The 12,881-nt window shown below is 48.6% G+C and overlaps 1 protein-coding gene across 1 annotated transcript in view; it reads left to right on the forward strand.

Moving 5' to 3' along the window:
• The first annotated feature begins 558 nt into the window (after nt 1-558).
• The window catches only part of LOC132586780 (solute carrier family 2, facilitated glucose transporter member 5-like), a 39,155-nt gene continuing 26,832 nt past the window's right edge, over nt 559-12,881 (forward strand). The window contains exon 1 of the mRNA XM_060258874.1: nt 559-621. Coding sequence (XP_060114857.1) covers nt 574-621 — 48 coding nt within the window. The 5' untranslated portion in view covers nt 559-573. The remainder of the gene's footprint in view (nt 622-12,881) is intronic.

The following is a 12,881-nucleotide window of genomic DNA, read 5'->3' on the forward strand; positions in this document are numbered from 1 at the left end:
ACCCTAGTTAGAGTGCCAAGTTAGAATCAGAGGGGCTTGGGTTCCAATCCACGAATCTCACCTTGTGACTCTTCCTCCAGCCTAACCTACCACACAGGGTTGTTGTGACTCAAAAACGAGAACGGGAGAGCTATGTGCACTGTTCCAAGCTTCTATGGAGGAAGTATGGGATAAAAAATGCCCTAGATACAATAAAGCAAAAGCTGGGTGCCTCTGCAGCTCTCGAGCAGCTCAGGTGAACGCCTCTGTGGGTGGTGGAGCGTGCCCACACGTTGCTCCGCCAATGCCAGGAGCTTATCCTCCTGGTTTGCGGTGTCCTACTCCGGCTGCCAGGCTGGGCCCCCGCCCACAAGTTCCAGCTCAGCTGAGAAGCAGGCGTGGAGTACTTTGCTCAGAGAAGGAACACACGGACATCAGCTGTCTCCAAAGGCCGATCCTGAGATAACTTTGCCAGAGGAGAGACTCAGGGCTGGGGGGTGCCCAGCGCGCAGAAGACTCCCTTTGCCCTCTTGTTTTGCAGCGTTTTCTTTTTTGCGCCACGAAAAGTGGATCGTCTGTCCCTCCGCCGTGACTATGGAGAAGGGCTCTGAGAAAACGCTGACCTCCGTGGCCGGGGAAGGGGTGAGTGGCGAAGGCAGCGGCCTCCTCTTGCCTCTCTGATTGAGTTGTATTAAAATAAATGGCTTCCTTTTTGCAATGCAGTGTGAAAAGAGAAGCCCTGTGGCACATGGCAGGCACCCGGAGGAATTTGTGAGCAAAGGGCAAGCAAAGTTGCTCTGCAATGATTGCTACAATGCTGGGGTGGGGGGAGGGGTTTGCCTGGCAGCACACATCTGGACAGGACCCAGTGGCGACATCTGGCCCCAGGAAAGGGCTTGCATCCAAGAGTGACTAGGATTGTGTGACTATAATATAGTGCGTTCGACACAAGGAAGAAACAAGGTGGCGGTGATCATAGCTCTTTATTAAGCACAGCAAGTATAGGGCTGCACTAAAAGACTGGGGAATTGGGCCAATGGGGCCAACTTATATACACTTTAAGGTTCCTGCGCTAGCACGCCATTGGATCATTCAAACCTGCAAGGGGCCCTGATTGGCTGAGGGCAACAGGTATTTGGATCCTGCTGCCCATTGTTCCTGAGTCCCCAAGCTCAGTCCGTACGGCTCCAATGAGCCAGGAAGGAACACACATAATAGTCTTCACTTGGGGACGCATACGTAACAGTGACAAATTTATATAAGTCTTTTGCGATGCGACATATTCCTGAGGGGTCGTTTTGTAGAAAAATAGGTGGTGGGGCTCATCCAGGGATTGTTACGCAGCTGCACCTACTATTCAATGGACAAGGTGAGGAGGAGGAGGGGGAACCCTCAGAAAGGTTCAGGAGCTGTGCTCTTGTGAGCTCCTGCGGAAACCGAGGCCTGCCTGAAAGAATTATTGCATGAGCACGTGGTTGTTGGTTATGCCTACTCTACAGTCTAGGAACTGAGGCTGAGGGGTAATCCTGCCTAGCAAGATGAATGTTGTTTTGGTCTAGCCGAGTTCCACTCCCAGCGTTTTCTTGTTTCTGGCTTTTGCTCTGTTCTTTATCCAACTTAAGCAGATCTTATCAATGTTCCTTTTCCGATTAGCGTTTCTTTCAGTTCTTCATCCAATGATGGGAGGTATAGACCAGCTAAGCCATCGGCACGTGGCTGCTTTTACACACACTGGATAATATACTTTCAATGCACTTGAGTATTTGTTTGCAAGTGGATTTCGCCACTCCATACACTAAAATCCGGTTGCAAAGTCCGCTGAGTGCGGATGGAAAGATTCAGTGTGTGTGCTGCCATTTCAAGCATGATTTAAATGTAGAACAAAGTAGGAGTCAAGTGTCACCTTTAAGACCAACTAAGTTTTATTCAGAACGTAAGCTTTCATGTGCTAGAAGCACTCTTTATCAGACAATAGGCTGGAATGGCAAACAGTCCTAAATATAGAGAGAGTATTTAGGACTGTTTGCCATTCCAGCCTATTGTCTGATGAAGTGTGCTTCTAGCACACGAAAGCTTACATTCAGAGTAAAACTTTGTTGGTCTTAAAGGTGAAACTTGACTCCTACTTTGTTCCAGTGCTTCAGACCAACACGGCTGCCCGCTTGGATCTATCTACATGGTTTAGATGTAATGAGCATGAGCCCCGACGTTTTCACATTCCTCCCTTTGAATGTTTAGAATCAATCCATGGCTGCAACTGTATCCAAACAACCAAGCTATGGTTTGCGCTTCCCCTCCAAACCAGGACTGCAAACTATAGTTTGTTCTTGGTTGGGAGTCTTGGCTGGGAGGGAAGTGCAAGCCAAAGTTTTGTGGTCCAAATGTGATTGCAAAGAACTGGTTGAGCTGGATGGGGAGGCGTGGTCTTGTCGTGGGCCTTTAAGGACCCCCAAACGATGGGTGGACAGTGCACCAGAACTCTGCTGCTGAGAACAAAGAAAGGCAGTCAGTTTTATTGGCCAAAGCGATTGGGGCAGAGAACTGCAGCACAGATTGGTGACTGTGAAGTTCAAAGATGATTTTATTTATTTCAGTTTATATCCCGCCCTTCCCACCAAAGCAACTCAGGGCGGCTCACAACATAAGATCTAACATTTTGGTTTTAAAAATACATCGATTTACACAATTAAAACAGTAAAATAATAAAACAAATAAAACAGCGATCTGTCAGAATACTACACTACAACCTTCTATAAAGTTTCCAATGCCAGTTAGTTATAGGCCAGCTGGAAGAGGGCTGTCTTACAGGCCCTGCGGAACTGGCCAAGGTCCCGCAGGGCCCTCACCTCTTCCAGCAGCTGATTCCACCAGTAAGGAGCCGTTACCGAAAAGGCCCTGTCCCTGGTGGATTTCAAACGGGCCTCCTTTGGCCTGGGGATAACAAGCAGATTTTGAGAGCCCGATCTCAGTACTCTCTGGGGGACATGTGGGGAGAGACGGTCCCTAAGGTAGGCAGGTCCTAGGCCATATAGGGCTTTAAAGGTAATAACCAGCACCTTGTACCGGACTCGGTATATTATTATTATATGATGGCCTCATTATTTATTATTTTATTTATTACTTTACATTTATATCCCGCCCTCTCCGCAAGCAGACTCAGGGCGGCTTACAATATCATAAAAACAATCAATTCCATAAAACATATAAAACCATAATACATTTATCAGTTTAAAACTATTTGCGCTGTCTCAATCCAGTCTGGCGGTATTGGGTTCTGACTATGATCACCAGCTTCTGTAGGATGTCCGGTGGCAGCCCATTTTCAATCAACCGGAAAAGCCTGTCTAAACAGTTCGGTCTTACAGGCCCTGCGGAACGCCGACAAATCCCGCAGGGCCCTTATAGCTTCTGGGAGGGTGTTCCAAAGTTCTGGTGCTGCCACTGAAAAAGCCCTAGATCTTGTTGCGCATAGCCTGGCTTCTTTTGGGCCAGGGGCAGACAGCAGATTTTTTGTCCCTGATCGCAGTGCTCTCTGGGGGATATATGGGGAAAGGCGGTCCCGTAGATAGGCAGGTCCCTGACCATAAAGGGCTTTAAAGGTTAGTACCAACACCTTGAAGCGAACTCGGAACACAACAGGCAACCAGTGCAGCTCTCTCAGCACTGGCTGAATGTGCTCCCGTCGTGGTAGCCCCATTAACAGCCGTGCCGCAGCGTTCTGCACTAGTTGTAGTCTCCGGGTTAGCGTCAGGGGTAGCCCCATGTAGACAGCATTACAGTGATCTATTCTTGAAGTGACCGTAGCATGGATTACCGTCGCTAGGTCGCTGCGCTCCAGGTAAGGGGCCAGCTGCCGTGCTTGTCGAAGATGGAAAAAGGCAGATCTAACAGTGGCTGCCACCTGAGCCTCCATTGTAAGGGAGGACTCAAGGAGCACGCCTAAGCTCTTGACCTTGGGGACCGGTATCAGTGGCACCCCGTCAAGGGCCGGCAGCTGGATCTCTCTCCCCGGACCGCCCCGACCCAGGTAGAGAACCTCCGTCTTTGTCGGATTCAATTTCAGCCGACTCAGTCTGAGCCAGGAGGCCATGGCTTGTAATGCCAGGTCTAGGTTTTCCAGGGTACAGTCAGACTGGCCACCCATCATTAGGTAGAGCTGGGTGTCATCCGCATATTGATGGCAACCCAGTCCATACCTCCTGACAATCTGGGCAAGGGGGCGCATATAGATATTAAATAGCATCGGGGATAGGACCGCTCCCTGCGGCACCCCGCAACTAAGGGAGTGCCTCTGGGATGCTTCCTCCCCTATCACCACCCTTTGTCCCCGATCTTGGAGAAAGGAAGTCAGCCACTGCAAGGCAGATCCCTGTATCCCCACATCGGTGAGGCGGTCAGTCAGTACAACAGGCAGTGTGTGTGGCAACAGAACCTGTACACTGCAATACTGACTTGGCGTGGGATGGGCAGCCAGGGCCACCCCTAGACTGTCTGGAACCCTAGGCAAGGCTAACTTCTGGAGCTCCCCTCTCACACTGATAACATCACTGAGTCACATGGGGGGCACCCAATTTGGCACCCCCCAGAAGGCCAGCGCCCTAGGTAGCTGCCTAGTTTGTCTAGAGGTAGGGCCGGCCCTGTGTGCAGCGCATTGCACACCCTCCTGCCGAGGGAGCAGAGGGAAGAAACCCCACCCTGCTCAGGCTTTACCCCCCCCCCCCAAATCCCCAGTCCTTGCTGTGAAGAGCCAGTTTAACCCTTTCTGAAACAGCATCCCTATCTTGAGTTGGCCCTTTCCTTTTTCTCACAGAGTGGACGGAATCTTATTCACCCATAATGCCCAGGAGCTAACCCTGCCCCAGGGGAGACCAACCCTTTTGAATCGAGCCTGCGCTTATGTGCATAGCCCCACCTCTTCATCTGCATATCCCCCCACTGCTGGTTCTGCTCCTTGGTTACCTTGCAGCGTGACGGAATGTTGGGAATTGGCACGCATGTGTGTAAATACCAGTGTTCTTGGCTCGGTTTGAATCAAACACAGAAGTATTGTTTGTTTTAACTCTGGTTAGTTTTCGAAAATCAGGATGTGGCTCACCAATGCCAACGCAAATCATTGTTGACCTCAGCAAACGATGGCTTTGTTATCTTCACTTCTTTCCCATGCAGAGATCCAGCAGACATCACAGGGAGAACAGTACCCCAGAACAAGCTGGGATATCTGTGAAGGCACATCACAAGAAACCATGGTTAAGACCAAGGGAGGCCAAAATTGCTAAACACGAGAGCCACATAGAATAAATATCAGATGTCTGAAAGCTGCAAGACATGAATGTCAGACGTTTGAAAGCCACAAGACAGGAAGGAAGGAAGGAAAATAGAGAGAGAGAGGTAGAAAGAAAGCAACTTTAAATGCATTCTCCAAGCTGCCAACTGGCTTGGCGTGGAGAAGCGAATTAAAACAAGAAATGCCTTCTCCAAGCTGGCTGATGGGGTATTGGGGGGTTTGAGAGCTACACAATATGTGTGAAAGAGCCACAATGTGGCTCCCGAGTCAGTTTGGCCACCCCTGGTTAAGACTAACCATGGTTTTCGAGTCAGCTTCAAACAATGGTTTCAGATCCTGACCTTCCCTAAGTCCAGGGTCTCCGGCTTGTTCAAGCCTGTGGGCACATTTGGAATTCTGACACAGTGATGGGCGCAGCTAACAAAATGGCTGCCCTAGGAGGTGGAGCCAACCTCAATATGACTCCCACAGCTCGCCTTCAGTCACACAAATGAAAATCCCTGTGCTGTGGTGGGGGTTGCTGCCAAACCAAGGGCATTTTAGATTTTTTTTAAATTCTGCCCAGCCAATCCAATCCTAGGTGGCCAATCATAAGCCTTGCTGGGTAAAAAAACCTTACCTGACCCATCCAATTCCTAAAACACTTGATGAGTGCCAGGAAAGATATCAGTAGGCACCACACTGTCAGTGCCCATGTTGGTAACCCTTGCCCTAATCCACCAGAGTGGACTGGCAGTATTTTCCTTAGGGGTGGGAAAATAAGTAGACTTTGGAGCAACTTATAACACTTCAGCATGAGCTATATATATTTTTTTTCCTTTGCAAGCCTGCAAGAAGTCTAGGTTTCTGGTTCCAGCCCTCCCATCAGTCTCAACTTTGGCTGCATTTTTGTGATCTTTCTGGCACTGAGACAGCCTCTCGCTTAGACTATTAACAAGCGGTTGCTGGCTGCGTTTCAGTCCCTATTTTTGTGCCCGGCTGCACATCCAATGCCGCCTTCCTCGGGTGAAGAGAGCAGGGGAGGTGATCGTGCCTCACACTCCAAACTGCCCAGAAGGACAGATTCTCTAGAAAATCTGCCATCAAGCTTTAAACAAAGACTGGCGTCCATCCAAACACCATTTATAGCCTTCATATGGCCCTTTGAAGAAGTATAAAAATGCACTCGTTTCTTTTCATAAGTGCCCAGTGAGGAAGGTACAACAAAGTCTTCACAGACTGTGAACTTCTTACAGTGTAGAATTCAATGATTAACGACTAGAATGATTAAAGGTTTGGAACACTTTCCCTATGAAGAAAGGTTAAAACGCGTGGGGCTCTTTAACTTGGAAAAACGTCGACTGCGGGGTGACATGATAGAGGTTTACAAGATTATGCATGGGATGGAGAAAGTAGAGAAAGAAGTCCTTTTCTCCCTTTCTCACAATACCAGAATTTGTGGGCATTCAATGAAATTGCTGAGCAGTTGGGTTAAAACGGATAAAAGGAAGTCCTTCTTCACCCAAAGGGTGATTAACATGTGGAATTGACTGCCACAGGAGGTGGTGGCGGCTACAAGCATAGCCAGCTTTAAGAGGGGATTGGATAAAAATATGGAGCAGAGGTCCATCAGTGGCTATTAGCCACAGTATGTATATATATATATGTGTGTGTGTATACACACACACACACATATTGGCCACTGTGTGACACAGAGTGTTGGACTGAATGGGCCACTGACCCGATCCAACATGGCTTCTCTTATGTTCTTCTGTGACACTGAGAGTTGGACTGGATGGGCCATTGGCCTGATCCAACATGGCTTCTCTTATGTTCTTCTGTGACACAAGAGTGTTGGACTGGATGGGCCACTGGCCTGATCCAACATGGCTTCTCTTATGTTCTTATGTGACACAGAGTGTTGGACTGGATGGGCCATTGGCCTGATCCAACATGGCTTCTCTTATGTTCTTCTGTGACACAGAGTGTTGGACTGGATGGGCCATTGGCCTGATCCAACATGGCTTCTCTTATGTTCTTCTGTGACACAGAGTGTTGGACTGGATGGGCCACTGGCCTGATCCAACAAGGCTTCTCTTATGTTCTTATGTGACGCAGAGTGTTGGACTGGATGGGCCATTGGCCTGATCCAACATGGCTTCTCTTATGTTCTTCTGTGACACAGAGTGTTGGACTGGATGGGCCACTGGCCTGATCCAACATGGCTTCTCTTATGTTCTTCTGTGACACAGAGTGTTGGACTGGATGGGCCACTGGCCTGATCCAACATGGCTTCTCTTATGTTCTTCTGTGACACAGAGTGTTGGACTGGATGGGCCACTGGCCTGATCCAACATGGCTTCTCTTATGTTCTTCTGTGACACAGAGTGTTGGACTGGATGGGCCATTGGCCTGATCCAACATGGCTTTTGTTATGTTCTTATGTTCAATTTTTAAAAGCTGATAAATCTGCCTTCCCCCCCCCCCAGGTCTTTGTATGCTTTTTTCTCTGCTTGCTTTTCCAGTCTGCCCCCCCCCCCCAAATGTCTCTCCTTGCCTCTTAATAAAAATTAAATTATGGTGCTACAAATGCATCTTCCTCTAGGCTGAGGCATAACTCACTTAAAGGTTAATGGCCTGTAATTCTTGCTAGGGCAGTGCTCTCAATTTGAAAAGGGCACAGGGTGCAGTTTGGGAATGGAGGAAAAGCAGGGAGGGAATCACTCACACACTGCTCCTTGCTTTGTGCAGCTGTGGACATTAGCTGCCATGCCCCCACACCCCTAACACAGCTCGATTCTCCACCTTTTCATCATTTGATATTGTCACTCTTTTAAATCCTGGCTTCTGCTTACACGTATCATGGATGATGAGAAAATGGTCCCCTTTCATAATATATATATGAGCCCCGTGGCACAGAGTGGTAAAGCTGCAGTACTGCAGTCCTAAACTCTGCTCACAACCTGTAGTGTCTTGGGCTTAACTAAAGCACCGCATGGCCATGCAGCAGAGGCGACCAGGGGAAGTCTCTTGGTCGCCCTGCGCAGCGCAGGAAAAGACTCCGCCAATCAAGATCAGTGGCGAGAAGTTGGACTGGCCAGGGTTGGACTGGCCAGCTGGAGGGCTGTTCCGGGCCGAATGTATATAAAGCGGGGCCCGGCCCGCGTTGCCCTGTTCTGTGATGTATCCTCTAATAAAGTATGTTGCCTTCTGCACATCTCGTCACTGAGTACATCACACAACCTGAGTTCAATCCCGACAGAAGCTGGGTTCAGATAGCCGGCTCAAGGTTGACTCAGCCTTCCATCCTTCCAGGGTCGGTAAAATGAGTACCCAGCTTGCTGGAGGGAAAGTGTAGATGACTAGAGAAGGCAATGGCAAATCACCCCATAAAAAGTTGTGAAAGCAACGTCACCCCAGAGTTAGAAACAACTGGTTTCCATTTCTGAAAAACACAAAATGATCTACATCTTACAACAGTACTTCAGATAAGATTATCTTCAGTGGAACAGCCTTCCTCAGGAGGTGGTGGGCTCTCCTTCTTTTGAGGTTTTTAAACAGAGGCTAGATGGCCATCTGACAGCAATGAAGATCCTGTGAATTTAGGGGGAGGTGTTTGTGAGTTTCCTGCATTGTGCAGGGGGTTGGACTAGATGACCCTAGAGGTCCCTTCCAACTCTATGATTCTAAGATTAGAATTTCAACAGCCAATCCACATGTAAAAGAACCTCCTCAGGAAAGCTCTTCTATTAGCATGTCACAGTCCGGGAAACTCCTACAAGATAATGACTCAGCCTAACCCACCTTCCTGAATTGATATAAATTACCTGCCTACCATCTTCTTCTCACATTGACAGAGAGAACTCTGGCCTTCTATGTTAGACCTCTGATGATGCCAGTCACAGCTGCTGGTGAAATGTCAGGTTCTACAATGCCAAGACCACGGCCATACAGCTCGGAAAATCTACAACAACAAATAATAAATGAGACTATGTAAATACAGATCTGAAGGTCAGCACGGTGCCAAGCCTGGTGTAATGGCTAAATTGTTGGACTGGGATCTGAGAGACACAGATTCAAATTCTCACTCTGCCATGGAAGCTCGCTGGGTGGCCTTTGGCCAGCCAACCTCACAAGGTGGTTGTGAGGAAAAAATGGAGGAGAGGACAATGACGGTAGCTACTTTGGGTCCCCGCTGGGGAGACAGGCCGGGAATAAATGAAGTAAATAAAATTAAAATAGGTCCTCTCGGGCAAATTTATCAGCCTGTGACAGGAATTAATTCTGCATACGGAGTCATGCATTCAGGTCATGACGCAGGCAACCATGCTGTAAAAAGAACGTGTTCCAATATGGTGACTGGAAGATGAACATTGTGAATCTTGCCTGGTCTGCTGGATGCAGCAATCTGAGAGGAGAGTCTGTGGTGGCAGAATTGGGCATCAAATGTTTTTAGAGTAAAAATATCCTAAAGGACTTAATTGGCTCTGTTTGCGGCCTCTTTAATGGAACCAACCGCTGAGGAACAAAATGGCTGGCATCCGGCACCACACGTAGTGTTCTTTGGGTCTGTGGTGACAACAGAATTAGCACTCTTTGACCTTAAGAAATTGAGTTAATTAAAGATTCCGTTAACTTCCTAGTTTTTTCCTCAGAAAACCGCCCCCTATGCTTCCATTAACTCTAATTTACAGCCTGCGATTCATTTTTTATTGCTTCACAACGTGAGGCGTTCTATATGGGGTGAAGCTGTCATATCTTAAGTGAAGGCAGGTTTTGGAGTTCAAGAAATGAGATAGGAGTAATTGGTAGCAATTTTGCTCCAGTAGCAACAGGTAGGAAGCTAACATCTTACATAACTTCATACCTGATTGAATCACGTGTTCAGCGACACAACAGGGGAGTGATACCTTCCAGATTCTTTCCCATCCAGGGCATTAATGATGTCTCTCAAACCAGGCGTGGCGGTATTCAGGCCTCAGATTCAGCAGGAGCTCACAGGAGCACAGCTCCTGAACCTTTCTGAAGGTTCCCCCTTCTCCCCCCCCACACACCTACCAATGTTCATTGAATAGCAGGTGCAGCTGCGTAACAATCCCTGGGCTAGGAGAGGGCGCCATAGGGTTGCCAAGTCCAATTCAAGAAATATCTGGGAACTTTGGGGGCGGAGCCAGGAGAAATTGGGGGTGGAGCCAGGAGCAAGGGTCTGACAAGCATAATTGAACTCCAAAGGGAGTTCTGGCCATCACATTTAAAGGGGCCACACTCCTTTTTAAATGTCTTCCTTCTATAGGAAATAATGAAGGATAGGGGCACCTTCTTTTGGGGTTCATAGAATTGGACCCCCTGGTCCAATCTTTTTGAAACTTGGAGGGTATTCTGGGGAGAGGCACTGGATGCTATACTGAAAGTTTGGTGCTTCTACCTTAAAGAACAGCCACCCCAGATACCCGCAGATCAATTCTCCATTATTTCCTATGGGAATAAGTCTCCATAGGGAATAATAGAGTTTGCAGCAGACATTTCCCTCCCCCCCACCGCTTTCTGATGACCCTGAAGCGGGGGGAGGGCCTCCAAACTGGGGGATCCCCTGCCCCCACTTGGGGATTGGCAGCCCTAGGTGCCAGACAGCCACCAGGAGCTTTGCCACACCCCCAGCAGCCCTCATTAACCCCTTGAGAAGCCCACGTCACTCTTCCACTTCTTATATGATTTTGGGCGGTGGGTGGCTTGCTGGCCTTTTGGCGGGGCAGGGAGGGGGGACGCCAAGGAGAGCCACAAGTGAGCAAGGCCTGCTTGGGCTGGCTGGATCTCTAGCCAGCCCAAGCAGGCCTCACTCGCCTGGGGCTATCCCTTCTTGGGTTGGGTTGGTTTTGGCTGGTGGGGGGTGGCAGCATATGCTAATGAGTTATGCTAATGGGCTCCACCGCCTGTTTTTCTACAAAACGACCCCTGGCTATATTCCTGAATATCACATCATTAGTGGGTGTATTAGGGTGGTGTAGTGTTCCCTGTAAGCTGAGTTAGCGTGAGCTAGCTCACAGATTTTTAGCCTCCAGCTCACACATTTTTGTCTTAGCTCATAAAGGATGACCCCAGAGTAAACTAATTTATGCAAGAGCTCACGACTTTAATGCCAGGAGCTCACAAAGTAGAATTTTTGCTCACACGGCTCTGTAGTTTAGAGGGAACATTGGTGGTGTAGTAGTTTGTTAGTTAGAGTGCTGGCCTAGGAACTGCAAGACCTGAGTTCAAGTCAACACTCAGCCATGTAAGAGGGTTGCCAGTCTCCAGGTGGTGGCTGGAGAGCTCCCAGAATGAGAAAGATCACTTCTCCTGGAGAAAACGGCTGCTTTAGAAGCTGAGCTCTGTGGCATTATGCCCTACTGAAATTCCTCCCTTTCCCAAAACCCAGTCTTCCTCAGGCTCCACCTCCAAAAGCTCCAGGTATTTCATAGCCTAGAGATGACAGCCTTACTGAAGTTCTGTCTTACTCTTAACCTACCTCACAGGGCTGTTGTGACCATAAAATACGGTGAACTCCTCTGCACCACTTTGAGGTCCTGTTTGGGGGTGGGAGGTGGGGTTGTCAACCTCCAGGTGGTGCCTGGAGATCTCCCATGATCATGATCTCCAGGCAATCAAAATCAGTTCCCCTGCAGAAAACAGCTGATGCAAATCTGTGGCACACCCCATTTGATCTAAGCAAACCAGTGTTATGCAACAGGAAGGCACCTGGGCACTGGGCAGCTGTGCTGTGGTTTGCGCCAGTTCAAGAACAGCCCCGGCTGACTTTTGGCAGACAGTCCACAGGGGCTGGCCATAAAACAGCACCCTTTTCTTCTTGCCTCGCATCCGTTTAAAGTCCCCCTCCGATTATTCACTACACTCCCAGGCTATCAATGGAGCTGTGTTGTGATGGGCAGGCCTTCAAAGTGCTTTTCCTTGCTGTCGGCCAGCGGTTTGTTTGCTTTGCAAGAACTGGTGATCCCGCACACTTCTAATCTCCGTATATCAACGGCCCTCGTTATGTTTATATAGCCAAAGTAATCAGAGGGTTACATTCCAAAGAAATCACGATGCCTCCTGGACTTTATATAGAAGCTTCCAGCATAGATGAGTGCCTAATGAGAAGACATCTCCTCTTAAGAAACCTTCACATTCATTTGTCACATGCTCCAGCTCCCGTTTTTAGGCTGAAGCTCATGGCACTTTTCCCTTCCCTCTCTGAGCCAGGGGAGGTCAAACTTGCTTAACATAAGGAAAAGGAAAGATCCCCTGTGCAAGCACCAGTCGTTTTCGACTCTGGGGTGATGCTGCTTTCACAACGTTTTCACAGCATACCCTTTTTATGCGGTGGTTTGCCATTGCCTTGTCATTACACTTCCCCTCCAGCAAGCTTTCAGATGTTTGAAAGCCGCAAGGAAGGAAGGAAGGAAAATAGTTGGGGGAGGAAGAGAGAGGTGGAAAGAAAGCAACTTTAACTTTAAATGCATTCTCCAAGCCACTGGCTGGCTTGGCTTGGAGAAGAGATTTAAAAAGAGAAATGCCTTCTCCAAGCTAGCTGGGGGGGGGCCTTCGAGAGCCACACAATCTATGTGAAAAAGCCACATGTGGCTCCCGGGCCACAGTTTGGCCA

This window comes from Heteronotia binoei, chromosome 18 (genome assembly GCF_032191835.1).
Source record: "Heteronotia binoei isolate CCM8104 ecotype False Entrance Well chromosome 18, APGP_CSIRO_Hbin_v1, whole genome shotgun sequence".
NCBI classification, from domain to species: domain Eukaryota; kingdom Metazoa; phylum Chordata; class Lepidosauria; order Squamata; family Gekkonidae; genus Heteronotia; species Heteronotia binoei.